The 24607-nt window shown below is 34.8% G+C and overlaps 1 protein-coding gene across 1 annotated transcript in view; it reads right to left on the bottom strand.

The window, feature by feature from the left end:
• The window catches only part of LOC145274107 (uncharacterized), a 40661-nt gene extending 18464 nt beyond the window's left edge, over positions 1 to 22197 (bottom strand). The window contains exons 1-2 of the mRNA XM_080127282.1: positions 22053 to 22197; positions 6814 to 7506 (exon numbers count right to left, since the gene is read on the bottom strand). Of these exons, the coding sequence (XP_079983408.1) occupies positions 6814 to 7486 (673 nt within the window). The 5' untranslated portion in view covers positions 7487 to 7506; positions 22053 to 22197. The remainder of the gene's footprint in view (positions 1 to 6813; positions 7507 to 22052) is intronic.
• Positions 22198 to 24607: the final 2410 nt, after the last annotated feature.

Below are 24607 nucleotides of genomic sequence, written 5' to 3'. Positions count from 1 at the left end.
TGTCATAATTCAGTCAACAGTACACCGACAAACACCAACAACAAAAAAATAGTAATGTTTCAGTTCATATTAGCTGGCTCACATGAATCATTAAAAACAATTTAAAAATGATTTAACAAAAAAATTAATTGACCAAACTGAATTTCTGTTTATTCACTCATGTAAATTTCTTGTTAACAACTAAATAACAGTTTGAATGCATTTAAACTGTAAAACACACATATATAAATTGAAACGTCTTTGTTAGGCAGAAAAAAAAACAATGCAAAACGTTGAAGCTGAGGGTAACTGGAACGCGGAAAGATGAGGGTTACGGAAAAGCAAGAGGCAGAGAGTAACGTGAAAGTGTAAGGCTGAGAGTTACGACAAACAAAAAGGAGGGTAATAGGAACAAATGAGGTAGAGAGTAGTAGGATGGCATAAGGTAGAGGGTACAAGAAAAGCATAAGGAAGAGGGTAATAGATAAGCATAAGGTAGAGGGTAGTGGGAAAGAATAAGGTAGAGGGTAGTGGGAAAGAATAAGGTAGAGTGTAGTGGGAAAGAATAAGGTAGAGGGTAGTGGGAAAGCATAAGGTAGACGGTAGTAGGAAAGCATAATGTAGAGAGTAGTAGGAAAGCATAATGTAGAGAGTAGTAGGAAAGCATAATGTAGAGAGTAGTAGGAAAGCATAATGTAGAGAGTAGTAGGAAAGCATAAGGTAGAGAGTAGTAGGAAAGCATAATGTAGAGAGTAGTAGGAAAGCATAATGTAGAGAGTAGTAGGAAAGCATAATGTAGAGAGTAGTAGGAAAGCATAATGTAGAGAGTAGTAGGAAAGCATAAGGTAGAGAGTAGTAGGAAAGCATAAGGTAGAGAGTAGTAGGAAAGCATAAGGTAGAGAGTAGTAGGAAAGCATAATGTAGAGAGTAGTAGGAAAGCATAATGTAGAGAGTAGTAGGAAAGCATAATGTAGAGAGTAGTAGGAAAGCATAATGTAGAGAGTAGTAGGAAAGCATAAGGTAGAGAGTAGTAGGAAAGCATAATGTAGAGAGTAGTAGGAAAGCATAATGTAGAGAGTAGTAGGAAAGCATAATGTAGAGAGTAGTAGGAAAGCATAAGGTAGAGAGTAGTAGGAAAGCATAAGGTAGAGAGTAGTAGGAAAGCATAAGGTAGAGAGTAGTAGGAAAGCATAATGTAGAGAGTAGTAGGAAAGCATAATGTAGAGAGTAGTAGGAAAGCATAATGTAGAGAGTAGTAGGAAAGCATAAGGTAGAGAGTAGTAGGAAAGCATAAGGTAGAGAGTAGTAGGAAAGCATAAGGTAGAGAGTAGTAGGAAAGCATAATGTAGAGAGTAGTAGGAAAGCATAATGTAGAGAGTAGTAGGAAAGCATAATGTAGAGAGTAGTAGGAAAGCATAAGGTAGAGAGTAGTAGGAAAGCATAATGTAGAGAGTAGTAGGAAAGCATAATGTAGAGAGTAGTAGGAAAGCATAAGGTAGAGAGTAGTAGGAAAGCATAATGTAGAGAGTAGTAGGAAAGCATAAGGTAGAGAGTAGTAGGAAAGCATAAGGTAGAGAGTAGTAGGAAAGCATAAGGTAGAGAGTAGTAGGAAAGCATAAGGTAGAGAGTAGTAGGAAAGCATAAGGTAGAGAGTAGTAGGAAAGCATAAGGTAGAGAGTAGTAGGAAAGCATAAGGTAGAGAGTAGTAGGAAAGCATAATGTAGAGAGTAGTAGGAAAGCATAATGTAGAGAGTAGTAGGAAAGCATAATGTAGAGAGTAGTAGGAAAGCATAAGGTAGAGAGTAGTAGGAAAGCATAAGGTAGAGAGTAGTAGGAAAGCATAAGGTAGAGAGTAGTAGGAAAGCATAATGTAGAGAGTAGTAGGAAAGCATAATGTAGAGAGTAGTAGGAAAGCATAAGGTAGAGAGTAGTAGGAAAGCATAATGTAGAGAGTAGTAGGAAAGCATAATGTAGAGAGTAGTAGGAAAGCATAATGTAGAGAGTAGTAGGAAAGCATAAGGTAGAGAGTAGTAGGAAAGCATAATGTAGAGAGTAGTAGGAAAGCATAATGTAGAGAGTAGTAGGAAAGCATAAGGTAGAGAGTAGTAGGAAAGCATAATGTAGAGAGTAGTAGGAAAGCATAAGGTAGAGAGTAGTAGGAAAGCATAAGGTAGAGAGTAGTAGGAAAGCATAAGGTAGAGAGTAGTAGGAAAGCATAAGGTAGAGAGTAGTAGGAAAGCATAAGGTAGAGAGTAGTAGGAAAGCATAAGGTAGAGAGTAGTAGGAAAGCATAAGGTAGAGAGTAGTAGGAAAGCATAATGTAGAGAGTAGTAGGAAAGCATAATGTAGAGAGTAGTAGGAAAGCATAAGGTAGAGAGTAGTAGGAAAGCATAAGGTAGAGAGTAGTAGGAAAGCATAAGGTAGAGAGTAGTAGGAAAGCATAATGTAGAGAGTAGTAGGAAAGCATAATGTAGAGAGTAGTAGGAAAGCATAAGGTAGAGAGTAGTAGGAAAGCATAATGTAGAGAGTAGTAGGAAAGCATAATGTAGAGAGTAGTAGGAAAGCATAATGTAGAGAGTAGTAGGAAAGCATAATGTAGAGAGTAGTAGGAAAGCATAATGTAGAGAGTAGTAGGAAAGCATAAGGTAGAGAGTAGTAGGAAAGCATAAGGTAGAGAGTAGTAGGAAAGCATAATGTAGAGAGTAGTAGGAAAGCATAAGGTAGCGAGTAGTAGGAAAGCATAATGTAGAGAGTAGTAGGAAAGCATAATGTAGAGAGTAGTAGGAAAGCATAATGTAGAGAGTAGTAGGAAAGCATAATGTAGAGAGTAGTAGGAAAGCATAATGTAGAGAGTAGTAGGAAAGCATAAGGTAGAGAGTAGTAGGAAAGCACAAGGTTGAGGGTAGTAGGAAAGCATAGGGTAGAGGGTAGTAGTAAAGTAGTCGATGGGACAGAGGCTAAAGCCTAGATGCCAGTTCAGGACCTATCAGGTTGGCGACTCTCTTTTGAATCCTGTCCAAGAGCGAGAGACAAGAAGCAGATGCACCAGCACAGATGTGACAACAGTACTCCATACATGGGCGAATGGTTGCCATATAGAGGTATAGGATACTGTCAGGCGTAAGTAGTTTTCTAGCACGGTAGAGGGAGCCAACCTTCCTTGCAGCAGCCTTGGCATTGCTCTCAATGTATCTATTCCAGTTCATATTCCCTGTAAACGTTAGGCCGAGGAGTTTAAAAGAAGTACTTTCAGGCAATGTGTTCTTGGCCATTGCTATTGGTGGTAGAGAAGGTTTCTTGTAGTTATTGAAGGGAACAAGCTTAGTGTTAGCAGCATTGAATGTGACCAACCATTTTTGTCCCCATTCCACTACACATTGGAGGTCATCCTTTAGTGTTTTTGCCATTTCCTTGGATATGTGTTCATTTGTTTTCCCCTCATATCTGTTATAGAGAGTGGTGTCATCGGCAAATATACCCATCTCCGAAAAAATTTTATCAGGGAGGTCGTTTATGAATATCAGGAATAATAGAGGACCAAGGATAGACCCTAGGTACTTCCGCATTTATGTCGTATTGTTTGGATGTACGACCGTCGAGGACAACTTTGATTTTTCTATTACTTAAGAAGGATTTAATTACATTATGAATTTTTCCAGTGATTCCATATGATCTAATTTTCCTTAGAAGACCATCGTGCCATACCCTGTCAAAAGCCTTAGATATATCGAGGGCCACTGCTCTACCCTCCCCTGTTTTATCCAATGAACGGTATATACGTTCAGAAACTACAGTTAAGATATCTGCTGTTGACTAATGGGGCGATAATTTAGTGGGTCAGTTCTGTCACCAGAAAGTCCTCTCCAAACTTTACAATAAATGCCTTAACGAATCTTGCTTTCCTGACTGTTGGAAAACCGCTTCTGTGGTACCAGTTACAATGCAGGCTGTCAAAATTACAGAAGGGCTATGCTACAAAATATTAACTAGTTCATTGTGTTCCTGTTGTATTTGTGTTGCATTAATGTCCTAAAGTTACATTAAATAACAATTTTCCATTGTGCGGACTTTCTTTTTGCCTCCTCAATTTGAAGTTATTTTTTTAAATTGACATGAACACTAGAATATTTCAATTAAATGTCAAATATGAACAGGTAAAATTATAGAAGAATAAAAGGCCAATCAAATGCGGTATAGTTTGTTTAAACAGTTACATTAAGTTTAGCTTAAATTTGCAGTTTTTGAAAAATTACAAGTGCAGACTTTCTTTTTGCCGGCACTGTATATGTGTGTGTGTACTTTAATAAAACTTTCAAAGGTTAAGCTTAATAAATATTAATTCATAATTCCAGATTATATATGAATAAACTATAGAATACAGATTCCTGCAACTATTTTTATTCACCATTCATTTTTTTTTTTACAACCCTTTCATCATCGATGGTGACAAACAAGATATCCAAACATATCCTGAAATTTCCAGACAAAAAAAAAAGCATAAAGTCAATTTTAGCCATTTTTACCAGAAACATCCCTGGGAGGCAATCACAGTTTTCCCGAAAAATCTGTTCTGTTACTTTTTTACTCATATCATGTTTAATGTTTGTGCAAAATTTCAAAAAATTCCAAGGCATAGTTATTGAGAAAAGTGCAGACAGACGAATGGACGAAAGGACAAATGGACAAGGGATAATTTACAGGTCCATATCCTTTTGTCGGAGGACCAAAAATCAATTTCAGTTTTTCATTACAAAATTCAATAGATCGAAGTGTAAGAACACATTAGAGCATGTAAAACAGATAATAAAACTGCATTTCATTAAATCATGCGAGAAACATTACGATATAATATTAAAATTAATAATAATAAAGCTAATTAATATTTTACATTTTAATTGCAATCCGGCCAGTTGAACTGATCAAATGGATGTAACTGTCTTAACCCTTTACCATCAAATTCTAGTTTCAAATCACATTTTAACAAAATGCTTGTATAGGAAATATTTTTTTACGCTTATGTCTTCAAAGTACAGGTCTATGCATGGTTCAACAAGTGAATGATGGACTTGTTCATGTTTGTGTGTCAGTTGCATGCTAACTTCTGTCACGTGTGGGTTTCCTGATTAAAATATTTATTATAAAATAAAAAATAATAAAAAAATAAAATTATCATAAAAAAATTCTGCTGGTAAAGAGTTAAGTACTTCCTATTTTCATGTGAGTGTTGTTTCTCAGAGAGAAAAAAAAAAGGAAAATAAAAGGGGAAAGAAAAAAAGGAAAGAAAAAGTATGGGAAAAAGGAAAAAAAAGAAAGAAAACAAAAAGAAATAAGGAAATCGTGAAGATAAAAAAGGCTTAACAAGCAAGTAACCATATCTCACTCTTCCTTAACTTGACAAACACACAAATACATTTTAATTTCACCCATAATGACAAGAAAATATGTTGCAACCCAATGTTCCTCAGATGGTTGTGCATAACATTGCTTCTTATGGTTATATGTCACAAAGTCAATATTTTGTTGAAAGAATTCACTTGTAATTTGTCAAATGCCACGACAGACAAAAGTGTAAATTGGCGTTTTTTTACTTTGCCAGTGAATGCATCTATTTATCAAGTATTTCCTTCCACAGATTTGATCACAAATGAAGATTTAAACCAAAAATGATTTTGCGCTGATTTCTTTTATTGCTGATGTCCATTGATATCATCTTTCTCTTCATAGAGAACCGGTTCCCTGCCAAAACGAGAAGAGCAAAGCATCGGATGTCATCACTAATTGGTGTTGGTGTTTGCTCTGCTGTTGTTTTCCCATCGACTGACTTTTGTTATCAAAAACTGTTTATAGTTTTACACACTTTAATAAAAAAAACAAAGTTAAATGTTTGAACTACAAATTTCCATGAATCACAGCCTGTCAAAACAAACTTCATCTTGAATTCCAAAAATGACAGAATTCAATTTTTACCTTATATTTGAAGAATTCATTTTTGAAACAAAGACAACTATTGTTATCTTCATAGCTGTTACTAATTATCACGTTACCATCATCATTAGTAATAGAAATATAACGTAGCAAATGGACAAACAAACAAAAATAGAAAATCTGACTTGACTCTTCTTTCTTTTTAAAATAAGTCATTTATTACCGTTTTTTTTTCTCTCCGTCTCGACACCAGTTTAAAAGTCTCTCGCCATCATTTATCTTGTCTGGCGTACACTTTTTTCTCCGACCACACGCTGGTTATAACCCGCCATTTCTCATCTTTGACTTTATGCATCCATTCTTGCCTTCACTTTTCATGTCTATCTCCTTCGGCGCCTTCACTTTTCTCTTCGACCACATGGTGTTCGTTCTAAGCACACTTGCCAATTTGCATACGCATTCAAATGCTGCTGCTGCTGCTAACACAATCGTTTGCCATCCATCCTGTGGCTGCTGCTACTGCTATTTTCATGCGTGCTCATATGCACTCTGTTGCAGTAACATTATTTTCTCTACAGTAATATTATTCTCACAGATAATTTCAATACTGTGTGGCTTTATGCTTTTCCCATCATGAAAGGTATCCCTTTGGCCAATTAGCACCAAAGGCTGGCTAGGAATAAAGTCGGACAAGGAGAAATGCTACTTTACTGGAAGTTTTTTTTTGTTTGTTTTTTTTTCCCCCCCCATCCAAAATGCCTGTTTTAGGGAAGCTGAATATTCCTCCCGCGAAAAATTTCAACTTTGCCTTCATGGGGAAAGTCAATGAGAATAAAACCAGTTTTCTGATTAACATCAGAGACCAAAAGAAAAAAAAAAACAAAAAAAACAGGGAAACAAAGAACTTACCAAAGAAATCAGGATCACCAGCCGATTCTATATTTTGCATCAGAAGATTGGTCAGGGCATCGACTTCTGCTTCTTTGCCACTTTTTCGCGTGAGGGTGCCAAGGTCATCACTTTTTGGCATGGGTGCAGGAGTTTCATAAAGAGCCGCCCTTGGGGCACTATGTCCATAAGCTCCAGGGTTAGGAGGAATCACGGGCCGGGCGGTATACAGTGAAGAGGTTGAATTTTGAGTAACAGGGGCATACGTATGTGGAGGGAGTGAAGGATTCATGCCTGTAGCGGCTGCGGCCGGGTTGTGTACATTTGCATAGTTGGATATACTGTTTGGTGGTGGAGGTGCTGAGCGAATGTCCGACTGGTGGACATAATTAGGCTGGTTGCCATCGTTTCGGTTGTAACCAGAGGGAGCGGTCACAAATACTGCTCTGGCATTTTGTGTTCCTCCATAGCTTGTCTGTTGGGAATAATTAGCGTTTCTTGCAGCAGGGCCTTTTGGATCGTAGTCATGACTAGCTGGTGGTGGTGGTGGGGGCAAAGGGTAGGAATCATTTCGGTCCATGTAAGCATGTCCTCGAACTAATTCAGGAGGGGGTGGTGGAGGAGGGAAATTTTCATCTGGATATCCTGACATGATTGGCGGTGGTGGTGGAAGGATGTCATCATCTGCTCTCATTGGTTTGTAAACGGCAGGCACTGCAAAGAAAAATGAAAAAAAATGTCACTTAAATATGAAAGGAGATTTATTGGACATTTGTCAATGTTCTGTTGTAAAGATTAAAAACCAGTTTTGTCCCTTGAAGAATATGTCTGGGTTTCTGCTGATATATTATTTAAGGTTTTAAGTAACTTGCAGTTATCTCCTCTTTGTCTGTTTATAAAAAAAAAGTGTATTACACATATTCTTTCTCTTCGCGTCTTATGTAAATAAACAGACAAAAAATAAACTGAGTCTCTGTGTGTAAAACTAGAAACATGTTAAATGTTAATTGATTTATTTTCTTTTTGTCAACCATTGATATGACTTCCTATATGAATTTTATTTGTAACAAGCAAAATATGTTTTTTTTTTTATTTAATTCATAATTAACTATCAAAAGTTATTAGTTAACCTATAGAGTGTTGATTTATTAAAAGGATCTATCTATCAATCTATCTGGTTGGGCTCTCTCTCTCTCTCTCTCTCTCTCTCTCTTTCCAGATTCTTCCATCAGCTGCTTCAAATACTATTTGACTAGAAATTGGCAAAACCAAAGGTGACCTAAAGGGTCATCACAACAGCATAATTCCAGAATCCTCAAGGTACCATGTTATTCACAACCAAATTATTTGTCATAAGTGTGTTGCCTCCACCTTCACCCTAGTGCTATCAAATTAGGCTGTCCAAAGATATTGGATTCCAAACATTGATGTTATTGTTTTTTTTGTTTTTTTTTTACCTTTTTCTTTACAAAACTCAATCATCCATACTCAAAATACAATTGCAAATAACTTAGGAGTTCTACCCTGTCATGGCTGACATAACGAGAGCATGCTACCTCCATTTATTTTTTTTATTTGTTACTTTGCAATATTCTTATTATTTAAATCAGGTTTTCCTTTTTTGCCAAAGGCCCCCTAAAACACTCGGATACCTGTATAAAAGCCAAGTACGTCCAAGGATGGAGTACTGCTGCCACATCTGGGCAGGAGCTGCTAAAAACAGCCTATCCTGCCTTGACAGAGTACAAAATAGACTTTGTGGTTTAGTGGGGGATGCTCTTTTCTCTTCCCTGCAACCTCTCTCCCACAGAAGAGACGTTGCGAGCCTGTCTTTGTTTTATCGTTATTTCCATGGCAGGTGCTCGTCTGAGCTCCAATCCCTCGTCCCCCCCCCACCAATCTTTCACGAGAAACACCCGTCTGGCTGAAACTACTGTCAATAATTTCCCCACTCTTTATCTGTGCCTAAATCTAAACGTAGATTCCATGAGCAAAGCTTCCTCCTTAGAACTGCACGCCAGTGGAACTCTCTGCCGCTTGCCTGATTCCCACCTGACTACAACTTGGACGTCTTTAAGTCCAACATAAACAAACTCCTGACAAACCGCCCTCTTAAGTAAGACACTCTATCAAAACTCCTAATACTACAATACTATCTCATTGATTATTGTACATGCAATAACCCTTATCCCTGAGTGGCCTTCGGGCCTTGATAAGTGGTGACCCCCATGTAAAAAAAAAATACCTACTACCGCCTCCTCCCTACATGCATCTTTAGATAATAATGTTAGTAGTAGTAGTAGTAATAGTACATAATTAGAGTGAAAATCAATAAATATTCATTTCATTTTATTCGACATTACGGAATGTGATCCTTAAATTAATTTTTTTCAATTAAAAATAATTGCGATGCAATCAATTTCCACATGAATTGTGAATCCCAAATAAAAAAGGTTGAGAAACACCTAGTAATGTTACTAGAAGCTCTCAGTCTTTCACCAACCTTCCCTAAAGGATCTCAGAGAGACACCCCCCCCCCTACGATAAATTTGGCCACCGCCCACCTGAAGTCTCATAACACTTTCCTGGTTGGCGGTATGGACCCCGTTCATAAACCTTGGCTTAGATTCTTCAGACTACTGTTCTCATCTTGAGTGTTGGGAGTGTTGGTCAGTAGTTAACGACATGGACTGACAACCTGGGTGTTCCAAGTTCGAATCCAGTTCGTTCCACAAAGATGTTGACAATCTTTACATGGTCTCCCTCTCGTAAGTACCCAATATTTTTCTACAAAGAATTTTGACTACAAAAATATCAGGGAAACCAATGCTAACAACAGAATATTCAGATTCATATGATGATGCTGATGTTAAGTGTAATTTTAACGTTTCAGTTGATGTAACCTTTGAACTTCTTAAGGTGTGTCTTGTCAAATTTGGAAATGTTTTTGTTGAACTTGGAAATCTGCATGAAATTTGGAACAGAATTATTTGTTCTACTATTAACATTGTGTAAAGATGCAAGTAAGGAGTGGGGCGGTAGTAGGTATCCGAGTGTCCTGGGGGGGGGAAGGTTGGGAAAACCTGATTTAAATATGGATGATTGAGTTTTGCAAAAATGCAAATAATAAAAAATAAATGGAGGTAGCATGCTCTTGTTCTATCAGCCATGACTGGATAGAAATCCCAAGTTATTTGCAATTGTAGTGTCGTCTTGTTTTTTTACTTTCAGTAATCTTTTTAGAATATGAAATTGAACTTTCCATTTTTTCATTTAAAAATATGGAAATAAATTCAATAGTTTTAGATATATTGTGATAGTGAATTTTTTTCTAAAGTTCCTTCACTTGAAATCAAACTCGCACTAATATGTAGTGCAGCTGACCTGCTATGTAAATTGTTTATTGCGTCCGAGGATGACAATTGTCCATGTCAGGCAAAGCACTGCTGTTTTGTGTATGACATCTATGACGGAAACAAGACGATGGCCAGAACAAATGCTAAAAGGCTTCATTGTACAGGGTGGAACAATAAAATTTTTGCCCTAGAAAAGACGACATGATTCCATTTCCATTTGATGAAAACCGGTTTCCTATTTTTTTGTTGCAAACCATCTACTAGTTGACCAGTTGTGTACAAATCCCACAAGTGATAGGAGCCTTCTCACTTGTCTGAAAGTGACACAATGTTCAACGAACGAGATCAGAGATGCGCCACTGTACAACTCATGCTCTCTACTGATCCAAGTTATGACAACAGGACCATTGCCAGCACCCTCAAAATACAAATTTGGACAGTTCAACACTTGAGGGCACAGCTCAACGCATCGGATGGCCTACAGTTATGGTCTTTGGTGTGGTTTCAAGTGAGGGCCACATCATGCCACTTCACATCTTTGAAGTCAACTTGAAAGTCAACACAGGAGGGTCAGTGAGAGAACGGGTACAAAGCCATAGCACTGGACTACTTCGTTTAATCATAATTCAGAACATCACCAACATGACCTCCCACAACAACAAAGCCAGCCTAATCGTTGGCATCCATGAAGTATTCGCCGAGCTCCTGCTGGCGCTTGTGGAAAAGGTATACTCCCAGTTTAAGACCCATTTCGAGGCAGTGATTGAGACTGAAGGCAGCTACATTGAATAGATGTCAGCTCTACTACGTAGTCAAGTTACCTGAATTGATTTTTGAATAAAAGTTTTAAAATAAAGCTGTAGTATTGTTCCACCCTGTAGAAGAGTCGTTTTGTCAACCAATCAACAAAAAAACACATGCCGGCAAAATTTGCTCGTTCACCAATTGGCTTCTGCATATGTCGCGTTGCTATACTCGGGATTCTCTCTTGTGACTTTCCGTTGTTAACAAAAAGGTGGAATCACTGAACTCAGCATCAAAAGACAACAAGAAAATTAATTCTGAGAAGAAAACTGATTATACAAGGGTCATTCTTTATCTGTGCCTAAATCAAAACGTGGATTCCATGAACAAAGCTTCTTTCTTAGAACTGCACGCCTGTGGAACTCTGTTCCGTCTGCCTGCTTCCCACCTGACTACAACTTGGATGTGTTCAAGTCCATTAACAAATTCCTAATGAGCCGCCCCCTTAAGTAAACACTTCATCAAATCTCCACACTAACGTAATGTACTTGCAATAACCCTTATCCCTGAGTGGCTTCCAGGCCTTGATAAGTGGTGACCACTGTGTAAAAAAAAAAAAAAAAAAAAAAACACATTCCAAAAGTAAGGCCTTCTACTTTTCAACTCAAAAACTAAAAAGTTAAAGAGCTATGAAGACGGGAATGATACAATTAAAGCAGTGCCATTTTATTTATTTTCTACATAGTCACCATCATTTAATACACTTTTGCTGTTTTGGTTGTAAAAGTTTAGAGTACACTTTGCCATTCATATCTCTCTTGTCACCCTGAAATCGACAAACCCATCTCCTAACTGTGCTGACATTAACTGTAGCAGTTTTGTAAACGTTCAACAAGTGCTGGTGAATGTTGATCGGTTCAATTTTTCTGCATGGAAAAATTCAATGAAGCATCTTTGCTTCTGATGCACGTCTATGACAGAGGTGGTTTCTTAGAATCTCATACTGTTAATATCTGCAACAGAGCTATGAAACTTTCAGGTTATGAATGCATAAGTCATCATAACAATGCAATTTTCAATCCTCTCTGATCCATTTGGGTGGAAGAGAAAAGACATTTTTGGAACACCTCTCGCAAATAACAGTTGTAGTTAACAAATGTTGATCAAGAAATAAAATTTTTCTACCAATGATTGCAATTTTAAAGGATTTGAACTGCAAGAAAGGGAGACAACCTGTTTCACTTGGTTAACGATCAGAGAAAGCTGAAATACATACAACCAATTCGTTTTTGTTAGAGATGCTTTTTTTTTTTGTTTAACACATATTTGTACATGTTTCAGATTTCTAGATTTGAGTTGTTGTGGTCGCTCTTTCTGAAGCACAGGTTAGAATCCTCCGAGTCTGGATTTTCTATTTATGATTTTCTTGGTTTTACAAGCCCCATCGTCTAAACCGTTTACTTAAGTGTCTTACCCACACAAACAGCAAGACGCATTTCGTTTAGGGCGTATCAACTTAACACCATCGTACTCCATTAACATTTTTCAAGATTTTTTTTTTTTTTGTCAAAATGAGAACACTTTGCGCCCCCCCCCCCGGTGGACTCAGTCAAAGGAAGAAATCCACAAAGTACAATAGTGAACATAAAATTTTTTAAAGAGTATAATTATACTCACCCCATCCACCCAAATTGTAATGAATGTCGCAGATAATAAAATTAAAAGTTGAAAAAAAAAATGTGTTTAATTTTAAAAAGAAAAAAAGGCATCAATTTTATTTAAAAAAAAAAAAAAAAAAAGTGCTAATTAATTGCTGACTCAAGTTTTGGGCGCAGTCGCAGTGTGCAAATATGACAGATGAGAGGGAGGAAATGTCTGACATAAAAAAAAAAAAAAAAAAAAAAAAGAAAAACCGGTAAGTCAAGTTATAAATTTTTAAAATCCTGATATTATGGCCTTTCAATTTTTTCAGAAAGTACAGCATAAAACAAAATCCATGTTGCCACATGAAAAGTTGTTTCCACACGCAATTAAAAAGCCATCTTATCTAGATGTTATTTATATATATATATACTAGCATGGGTGCCCGGCGTTGCCCGGGTGTTTGGAGGTGTATGCTAAGCAAAAAAAAGGGGGTAATTTTTTAAACTTTGACCCCTATTATGACCCCTGAAAATTTATTGTTTTGGGCTCAAATCAAGTTATTAAGTTAGATCCATGTCCACGGAAGCTATATCTAAAATTTCAAGTGTGTAGACCCAAAATTGTCGGAGAAGTTTGGTAGAGTTCTCAAAGCTCAAATCGTTTAACTTTGACCCCTTAATCGCCAAATTTCTGGCTAAAAACCGATCACATAGATTTTTCCAAATCTCAGTACCCTGTATATCAAATTTCGAGTCTGTAGACTAAAAATTGACAGTTATTTCGTAGGGAAATGTACACAGACACACACACACACACACTTTTACTTTTATAGATATATAGATTTAAAATTTGAGTCTGACAGAATGACAAAATTATATTGCAAACCGATATATTAAACAAACGAACTTCAAAGAGACAAATGAACACATAAGTAAAAACAATTTGTATTAGAAAACATTTATTATTCCACGTCTTTTTTTACAGACCTGACGACTGAGGTTCGCTCTTAATAAAAATTGTTTTTTATAGTCTTAATTTTGACTTCCTTTTTCATAAAAAACTAAAAAAAAATCAAGAAAGAAAAGAAATTTAATTTTATTTTTTCATTAATTTCTTTCTGTGCAAAGCAATTCTTTCAAACTTACTCTGTTTCCAAAATGTTTTTATTTTATTCCCCTCCCCCTTCATTCATTTTCCTCCGCATCCTGGCAAGTATTAAAATAAACCATTTATAATATTTATTTATGGATTTATTTACTTATCATTTCTTTTGTATCGGTAAATGAATTCCATTTAAAAAAAAACTGTAAAAGTCACGTTAAAGGTGATTAAGTTGGAAAGTAAGTAAAAATTTACCCTTTTTACTTTTATACGATTTATGATCACTTTGAAAAAGGTGTGTGTGTGTTTTAAAAATGTTTTTTAACTGCTATAATCTTATATATATATATATATATATATATATATATATATATATATATATATATATATATATATATATATAACAACGTGAGTATTCATATCGTGGGTTTGTATTACTGTACACATAGATTCGAAAAAATAGTCAAAAACAAATATATAAATAAATGTTATCAAAGGCAAGATAAGTTACTTTTCTACCTAACTGGATATATTTTTTGTGTTTTTATTCAATGTAATATATTTATTCAGCTCGAAAAACATACAGTGTTTACCGATGTGTTGGAAAATTCAAGATGGCGTCTCACACCCTCTTTAACACCGTAAGTTTGGGAAAAGGTGTAATAAATAAAAAACTATACAAAATACTATTAAAAACCCGCCGAATATATGTCAACCTATGTCACGGTAACATATATTGAGCGAGTTTTTAACAGTATTTTAACAGGGCACATCGTAAAAACTGACCCATTAATTTTCCTGAAGTAAAAACTATATAGTTTTTAAACTTTTAAAACTGTACATTATAAAAAGAAAACTGTTCGAGTGATTTTTTTTTTTTTACATGGGTGTCACCACTTATCAAGGCCCAGAGGCCACTCAAGGATAAGGGTTAATAGGTCATTGTGATTTTAACATAGTAAACAGTGGGAATTTTGTAACTTGGATTACTTGAAAAAGAAAACTGTTCGAATGATTGAAAATGAAAACAAAATAACAATGTAAATATATTGATAAGAAAAAAACAAAAACAAACGAAGTTTCCGTTTCAGGAACCCGAGTTTAATTTTATGTCGTAATCATTCAACTCGTTAGCGGTTTTATCCAGCGATTAGGGATAACCATACGACATATCTAATTACCAAAGCGATTTTTTTTTAATTTTTTTTTTTTATTAAAACTAAACCTGTTTAGGTTGATTAGGAAACTCCAAATCCTTTTATGACTCGAAAAAAAAAAAAAAAGGGCTTTTTATCGGCTTAAATGATAAACTAATGTTAAATATTAGTATTTAATATAATGAGATATCAATCTACACAATTTGCCATCGATTCTGAAATAAAATGAAATCCTGACATTGTGATCATTTTTGCAGGTGTTATGTGTCAAATATTGAAATAAGAATGTTTAAATTCAATTATTGTAATTTAAGTCTTTAATTTTAAAGTCGATTTTATTTATAAAATATCTTTTTAGAAATCAATCTCAAAAACAATCTGAACAATAAATCTCTTTTGTTATGGCTAAGTTTTTGTCAAGGGTAGAAATTATAATAGACAAGTATTCATCCATGATGACATTTTACCGATTTCCTGGTTTACAGGTATTCTTGCTAAATTTCTTCGAAAGAATAGTTTAACATTCTGTAAAAGTACCTTCCGTTTTTTTTTTGTTTTTTTTTTTTGTACTTCTGCAGAGAAGGTAAAAAACCGATAAAAACTGGATATATTTTTCGTGTTTTTATTCAATTTAACATGTTTATTCAGCTCGAAAAGAATATAGTGTTTACCGATGTGTTGGAAAATTCAAGATGGCGTCTCACACATTCTTTAGCACCGTAAGTTTGGGAAAAGGTGTTATAAATAAAAAACTATACAAAATACTATTAAAAACCCGCCGAATATATGTCAACCTATGTCACGGTAACATATATTGAGCGAGTTTTTAACAGTATTTTAACCGGTTTTTTATTTATTACACCTTTTTCCAAACTTACCGTGTTAAAGAGAGAATCGGCCGCCATCTTGAATTTTTCAATACATCGGTAAACACTGTATGCTTTTCGAGATGAATAAACATGTTAAATTGAATAAAAACACAAAAAATATATCCAGTTTGGTAGAAAAGTAATTTATCTTGCCTTTGATAACATTTATTTGTTATATATTTGTTTTTTGGCAACTTATTCGAATCTATGTGTACAGTAATACAAACCCGAAATGAATTTAAGACCACGAGTGAAATGAGAAAATGAAGAAAATCACATTTACTGTGTGTGTTTACTGTTTATGTACCTATTTACTATGCCTCCCCACGGGACAGAGTTAGACACCAGGGTCGTTTTTTAACGTGGAGAAAAGGTACAAAAATAAGTCAGCGGGTTTGGTTGCCATAACAACGTGACGGTAGTGAACGTGTGTGTGTGCGTGTGTGCGCGTTTCGTGTAGTTTAGTTTCGTATAATAGTTTCGTATTTTTTTAATTTGTAAATAACAAGTTATTAAAAAATTAAACCCTTCCAAGATGGACAATAAATAAAGCCATAATATTTTATGGTAAAGGTAAGAGCGTAGAAATGATTGTTTTTTAGGAGATGTGATTATTGGATTAACCAATCAGAAATTGTCTGTGGCACACACATCTCTGTTTTTATAGATATATAGGTCGAGGTAATTAGTTAAAGAGATTTAATATAATGTGATATATAGATAGATAGATTAAATGTTAAATAGATTTTGTAAATAGTACAGTTGAAATGATTAGAATATTTCCAATATGTAATAAGGTCGAGGTAATTAGTTAAAGAGATTTAATATAATGTGATATGCAAATGAGCATAAGTCATTCGATATGGGGGTGGTTTGTAGAATAGTATATAAGGAAATTAGGCAAAGATTCTTATGTCTCCTATAACAGAAACATCCTAAAATGGGTTCTAATGTTTCTCTACCAGGAGAGATCTACCCTCTTACCTCCTTTATATTTCGTTGATGATGGAGAGCTGTACACACAGACAGAAACACACGAACCCTATTACTTTATAAATATATATATATATATATATAGATATATATATATATATATATATATATATATATATATATATATATATACGTCCAAATAAAAAACGGGCGACTTTCTAAGAAAAACACTGAATCTCTGAGGCGGAGACGTTAACCTTAATATCGTTTACAAAATCAACAACAAAAACTACGTAAACAGATAAATGATAAAAAAACTAAACAGTAAATTGTCTATGGCATCATAGAGTAATGGGTTAGGGCGCTTGATTGGAATACATAAGGTCCAGGGTTCGAATCCTAACAACAGTCAAGGTATGCTGAAGAGAAGTAAGGCTCCGAAACACGCGTGTCTGTAGATTACTGTTTTAAAAAAAAAAACATAAATATATATATATATATATGATACTCTTTATTTGTTTTTACATAAGCAGTGATATGTTGCTACACATTCATGTGCATGTTTCGGTCAGCTAGTTCTTAGTAACTAGAGACCTCTTCAGGTGATACAGCTTATATAAAGGCAAAGTTTGACCATTCCTCTTGAGAAAACTCGTATAAGACGGGCGAAACGTCGAGTCTCTATGTCTCTTCATCTCCATTTTAAATTTCATATCGTCGGATTTTATCCATTTTAATAAATATATATTTCGGTGGAAATATGCTTTTTTTTTCTTTTTTCAATTATATTTCTCCTTTTATTGAACTCTATTTCATGGCAAAAAAGAAATATTGAGCTTGCTCTTTTTTTCTCAGCAAGTTGGAAAAATTCAAGAATTTCTAAATGAATCTTACGGTAATGAAGAATCCTTTGATCCTTTAAAGTCGGATGTTTCAAAAACAGATAAAATCTCTTTGAAATGAGCCCCTCCCCCTTTCTTGTTTATTTCAAAAAAAAAAAAAAAAAGCTTTACTTTAGAGTTCCTATTTTCTTTGTGATATAGAAATTGATAAGATGTAAAAGAAATCGGAAAGATTAACGACTTTAAAACGGTGATACAGTATAAAGGCATGAATCCACATTTCCCTGCAGTTGGGTGCAAAAACATGGACTCTGCAAGACCCGACAGGTCTAAATGGTTTTGGATGAAATCAAGGTTTGACCCCAGCGCTATGAAGAACGAACAGCCGATTTTCATATGAGTAACTGATAGCTAGATAAGGAATTTGAGGAGCGGTGGAGTTTGTCTTTTCATGAAGGATATGTCAGCATATAAAATAAAATGAAAATTATATTTGATTAAAATAAAAAAAAAAACTTTCTCATTTGTTTAAATCGATGAATGTTAACAACAAGAAGAATACATTAAAGGGGGAAAGTTCCAGAGAAAAATAACTGAAGAGAGGAATCAAAAACTCAATATAGAACGGATACGAACAATTTCAGCCTCTCTCACTCTTTTACATACTGGCTGTACTTATCCAGTGTTGTCCGGGAGTGAATATATTCGTAATTTGTTTTGCTTTTTAAATCAGCTTGCTTTTTTTTATTAAATATATTTTTGTTCCAATCGAAGGGAAGTAACTCTGAATAGACAAATACAGAGCTATGTGATTTTTAAAAAAAAAACGGTTGCCACTTGAAAATAATTTCAACTTGGACAAAGTATTTGGTGCTTGTGTAGTGTAAAAGGATTTCAAATAAATGCATTTTAAGAGAAAACACTATCGCGTACTTGCATGGTATGTCAAAATTAATAAAAATGTTAAAAAATTACAAAAAATGGTCATCTACTAAAAATATTGTTTTTTAGAAAAAAAAAAAAAATTTTTAGTGGTCCGACATATTCTATTTGAAAATGACAGATTTGTAAAAATCAGATTGCAGTTACCTACCCTGGCGTTTAAGAATTCTTCCTCATTAACTAATACGATAAAACTATAGTTGGATAAAATTTATATTTACTTTTAATTATTTTTCTACTCAACAATTTTTCATAATTTTAGGAATTTTTTGCTATTTTTGACGTAGCATGTAAGTACGTAATCATATTTTTACCTAAAATGCATTTTTTTTTTAAATCTCATACTGCAATAGAACCAAGTAATTTTTAAAAGGCATTATATCGAATTTTCTTTTTAACAACATGCTGCAGCTATTAACAAAAAAAATCCCGACAAACCAGAATCAAATACTGATTTTGTAGGAAGAAAACTATCGATGGCAAAGAAATGATAAAAACATTGACTTTATGTATTAGAAGATGTATTACTTTTTTTTTTTTTACATAGGTGTCACTACTTATCAAGGCCGATAGGCCACTCAAGGATAAGGGTTAAAGAGTGTAGAGTAGTCAAAAGGACAATATAGTAATCGATAGTAATGGAAGTTCGGTAAATTTGTTAACTTAAGTGGAACGGCTCATCAGAAACTTGTTCACGTTGGACTTGAAGACAACCATATTGTAGTCAGCAGGAAAACGGAAGACAATTCCACAGGCGTGCAGTTCTAAGAAATAAGCTTTGTTCATGGAATCTACGTTTAGGTTTAGGCATAGATAAAGAGTGGGGAAAATTATTGATGTTTTCAGTTAGTCTAGTGTTTCTTGTGAAAGTTTGGCGAGGGGGGACTATAGATTGAAGCACTGTATCAAGAATTAGTGTACAACCCTAAATATCAATATCAGCAGTTGATTTTTTTTTTTTTGGTATACCGTCCCCTGCAACAAATAGATTTTATATGCAAATTATTTCCTTTGAGCAACAAAAAGATTTCTTTTGTATGTGAAAGTCCTATGCAATGAATAATAAAAAACAATGAATATCTTTAAACAATAAAACAAAAAATTTCAATTTTTCTTCCATTAAAATTTGACAGAAAAAAAAAAATCCTTTTCAGAGTGATTTTGATATACAGTTGTAAGATTTAAAAATAGAAGTTTCTAATTGTGCCAGCTTTCGAAAGTTGGGTGTTCTAAATGAAGACACAGATGTTATATAAAAAAAGAAGTCAACAGCTGCAACGATTGCTAAAAAAATAACAGGTGCTTTCGGTATGTATTGACACTCATCTATTTAGGTTGATGACACCATTTCATCTTTGATTTAGAAATAATTTACCAGCAGATCATAAACAGAACAAGACGGGATCCATTCTTACGATATACGACATAATCACATTGACACACCGGTTCTCTTCAAATCACCAAAGTTAAGCAACGATGAGCCTGGCCAGTGCCAGATGGGTGACCATTTGTAAATACCAGGCACTATAGGTAGGCAGACGTCAACACCTCTTTGCAAAAACCTTTGATGTAGGGGGCTACTATCAGCGATATAATTTGCAGGTGTACTATGTAGAGAGTTGAGCAACAAGATGTCTGTTTACATTACATTTGAACTTCTGCATGTCAGTACAGTTGGGAAAGCAGGAACCCAGAAGGGAATTCCAAAGACTAGCGGTTCTGGGGAAGAAACTATTAGAGAAGAAGGCTTTCTTACATCTAGGGGTCTCTACTGTGTAGAGGTGGGATTTTGTTGCTTGTCGGGTTTGTATTTACATGAAAAGTGGCACAAGGGCTTGTAGTTCATTGGAGCATTCACCATTAAAATACTTGTAGAACAGGCAAAAGGATGCAACATTATGTCGATGAGGCAGAGGTTGAAGCTTAGATGACAGTTCAGGACCTATCAGGTTGGCAACTCTCTTTTGAACCTTGTCTAGGAGCGAGAGACTAGTAGCAGATGCACTAGCCCAAATGTGACAACAATAATTAATAGATGGACGAATAGTGGCCTTGTAGAGGTACAAGTTTTCTAACACGGTAGTGAGAGCCCACTTCTTCACAGCAGCCCTGACAATGCTCTCAATGTATCTGTTCCAACTCATGTTTTCTGTGAAGCCGAGGAGTTTAAAAGAAGTACTTTCAGGTAATGCTTTTTAAGCATGATTGATGAAAATCATGTTAAAAAATAATATCAAATTTTTGACACACTTTCATAAAACTCAACCGAGTATTTTCTTTTTTAAATATTAATATTTATAGAAAAAAAATGTGAAAGACTTTGTTACAGACTGTTGCCTGTGCTAGAGACGAGAGGACAGATCTAAACAAAAGAAACAAAACTAGTTTCCACCTTTTCTCTCCAACTCGACCTTTGTTGCATTCTATATTATCACATGCAACTACGTTGGTAGTTAAGTAAGCTCCACTTATTGTCACATGGGAGATTCTATTTTTAAATCTTACAACAGGATCTTTCTAAAAGTTTTTGCTTTGTTTCTCGGATCCCAAACCGTGATGGAAATAATAATTTGTAAATAATTTAGGGTGTTGTTCTGTATACAGGCTTTCGTGCCTTCTTTCAAACAAAAATAAATACTCATAACACTTGAAAGAATGTCACATTGTTATTGCAAAGTGTCAAAGTGGGATTTGATTCCCAACCAGGGAGTCACGACTTGGATTAAAACGTTTATATATAAAAGTGTTTTTTATCTGTGTCTAAATCAAAACGTAGATTACATGAACAAAGCTTCTTTCTTAAAAGTGCACGCCTGTGGAACTCTCTTCCGTTTGCCTGTTTCCCACCTAACTACAACTTGGATGTCTTCAAGTCCAGCATAAACCAATTCCTGATGAACCGCCCCCTTACATAAGACACTTTATCAAATCTCCAATATTAATGATTACTACGATATTATCCCATTAATTACTGTACACACAATAACCTTTATCCTCGAGTGGCTTCCGGGCCTTGATAAGTGGTGACTAACATGTAAAAAAAACAAAAAACAAAAACCAGATGAGTGAAAAAGTAAAATCATTTTTATTTCCACTTATGGACTTAAAAATGAAACCGGTTTGGAAAAGCAACGACTCATTTAATAACAATGAGAAAATAGAGAATATATACGACTTACACAGACATGCTATCGTTTTCAATATATACTTTATTATATAGTTTACAAAACAGTGCTATAAATCATTTGGTTTTGAAATGTGATGCTGAAAACTTGACACATATAAGCCATATGCAATAATACTCTATTTGATCTGCTAATATTATTGAGCACTCTTAGAGTCATACACCTATCAAAGTTATGAAAAACTGACAAATTTGGTAAAATTTGGCACTCAACGACTACTGGCTGTTGGCAGACCTCAAAAGAATGTTCCCCCCAAAAAATAGATTTATTTTTGCTCCTATCCAGAGTGCCCCTTTTTGGAGAGCTGGATTTCCCTCCACATTAAAAACCAACCTTATGTCTAACTCTGCCCTTGTGGCGAGGCAAGTAAATAGGAACAAATCTAGCTGTGTGTTGATAATGTTGTGTCTGCACAAATAATTAACAAGAACATGAAAGTAAAGGTATACAATAATATATTAGGAAGAAAAGTTATATACATATTTACATGTCTTCAGATATACTTCAGTTGGAGATATTCCGGCAGGTGGCGTGTTGCATGTCTTACTGGAGGCAGCATAAGCGTCTTGCCTATTTGACGGTCGTTGCCGGACTCCCCCGGTATTGGTGATTGATACCTTTATATATCTCACTCACCCGCCTATGTTAATTAGTAGGCGTCTCCACAACAGATAGTCTGGTGTATAAGAAAGGGGGGGGGAGAGAGAATTTTACTTTTAAAGCTGAAATGCATTCTGGCTGATTTAATTTCATAAATAAATTTTGTTTTATATACGATTTAAATTTCATCTCGGTTCACACTACTGAATTTTTTACTTTTAATAAATATTTTATTCTTCTATATAATAAAGTAAAGTCGAATTTCTAATTGTTATTTCGTTTTGGAAGAAAAAGTATTTGGATGATTTTTTTTTTTTTTACACTTATCAAGACCCGAAAGCCGCCCGAGGATAAGCATCAATGAATGTAAGATGGTAGTTTAGTAATTGTTAATGGAGTAGATTGGGTAGAATTTTGATTATTTAAAGGGGAAGCTCAAGAACTTGTTTACATTGGACTTGAAGGCTACCATATTGTAATCGGTAAGGAAGCAGACCAATGCAACAGTGTTCCACATGCAGACAGTTCTAGAAAAAAACTTTATGGAATAAGCATTTAGAATTAGGCACAGATAGAGAATGAGGAAAATTGTTGATAGTGGCTATAGGTAGTCAAGTGTTTTTTGTGAAAGTTTCGTAAGCAAGAGCTATAGATTGAAACTCAGATGAATTGGTGTCAGCTTGCTAAAATTATATCAACTTCAAAAGGCCAAGAAAAATAAATCATTCGTTATTTATTTTATATAAATACGAGATAATGTACTTGGCATGACCCAGTATTAAACATAACGCTAAATTCCTTAAAAACAAATAAGTAAAAAGAATACAAAATGCAAAAAACTGAGACCTGTGCAAGTACTCGAGCTGCGATGAAAAGCAAAACGTAAAGACAGCGAGTCAAGTACGATAACCATTAGACCAGCTTACCACATTTTTTTAAAAGTGTTTTCAACCCTCGTGAAACAGTTGACAAACATAAAAATCTGGTGACTTATCCAAATACGAATTTTTCGATTTTTACACCTTAGAAAACCTTTGTTTCTGGATGAAAACCGATTAGAAAGTTTTCCACGTCTGGATTTCAAGTCTGTAAACCAGAAATTCGTTGAGTATATAGGTTGAGAAGTATCCTTTCTCTCACACACACATTCTCACTTTTATAGATATATAATTTCATTTATATAGACCTCATAACATAACTAGGTTGCTCATAAACAAAAATCATCCACTGCATTTTCTGAGTGTTTGAGTTGTTCTTTGCACCCGAGTATCTTAACCATTATATATGTGTGTATGTATGTACGCATGTGTGTGTATGAATTTTAGTGTGTATATGTGTATATGTATGTATGTTAGTGTGTATGTGTGTGTATGTATCTTTTTTTCATGTTTAAGGTTGATGTTCCCAGGACTTACTGCTATACTGGATGTTTAATTTTTTACAGATAGAGTATGTAAGTACCTCCACTGGACTATCATGTCTCGCTGTATGTGATGTGTGTGTGTGTGTGTGTGTGTGTGTGTGTGTGTGTGGGTGTGAAACCAATAACACACAGCAATGAATCATGTGAATTACTTTTATCATAAGTTGTTTTTTTTCAATCAATCATCCATGCACACATCTTCTATGATTAATGTTTAGCAGGAAATTGGGTGCTTGTACAGTATATAGTATATAAAAATGCAGTTTTGGTATAACAAAAAAAAAAACAAAAAAAAACAAACTATCACATACTTTTTTGTGGCAAGAGTTACGCAATCACTAACCACATTTTTCCTGAGTTAGTGTTGTAAAATACCAGTCGCAAGTGGAGGTTCAAAACAATGCCGAGATAAGCAGAGAACACAGACAGCGCCTAACCTTCCCAAATAGTCACCCATCTGGTACTAGTCAAGCTCAACGTTGCTTAACTTTAGTGATCTGACGAGAACCCGGTGCGTCAATGTGATTATGTCGTATACACATACATTATTATTATTATTATTATTATTATTATTATTATTATTATTATTAAAATTTACGTTGCGAATTTGTCTCGTGATGTTATTAAAATAAGATGAAACAGAAAACCTATCAATTTTCTTTTATGCATCTCGCAATCCCATCAACTAAAAAAAAAACTAGAGAAGGGGGTTAAACGGCCGCGCTAAGCAAAAGATTAGAGATTGAGATTGATGACAGGCAGGGTTTATATTATTTCTAGACAAGACAAATCAAAGTTTTTTGGGGGAGGGGGAAGGACTGCTCAAGAAAGAGAAGAGAAATGAGCAAGATAGGCAAGACATTACTTTTAAAGAAAAGGGGAAGAAACTACATATTAATAAAATTGGTTGGAACAATTACGATTTTCTGCCTATTATTTATATTTTTGTCTGGAAAGCTCACGTGTTATTTTAAGAAACCAACACACTAGAATAAGCACACAGTGGCCTGCAAAAAATG

The sequence above is a fragment of the Euprymna scolopes genome, unplaced genomic scaffold (genome assembly GCF_053919585.1).
Source record: "Euprymna scolopes isolate OS-2025 unplaced genomic scaffold, ASM5391958v1 sca263, whole genome shotgun sequence".
Classification (NCBI taxonomy): Eukaryota; Metazoa; Mollusca; class Cephalopoda; order Sepiida; family Sepiolidae; genus Euprymna; species Euprymna scolopes.
Note: the sequence above shows the minus strand (reverse complement) of the source record. Positions and strands in the feature narration are given on the sequence as shown.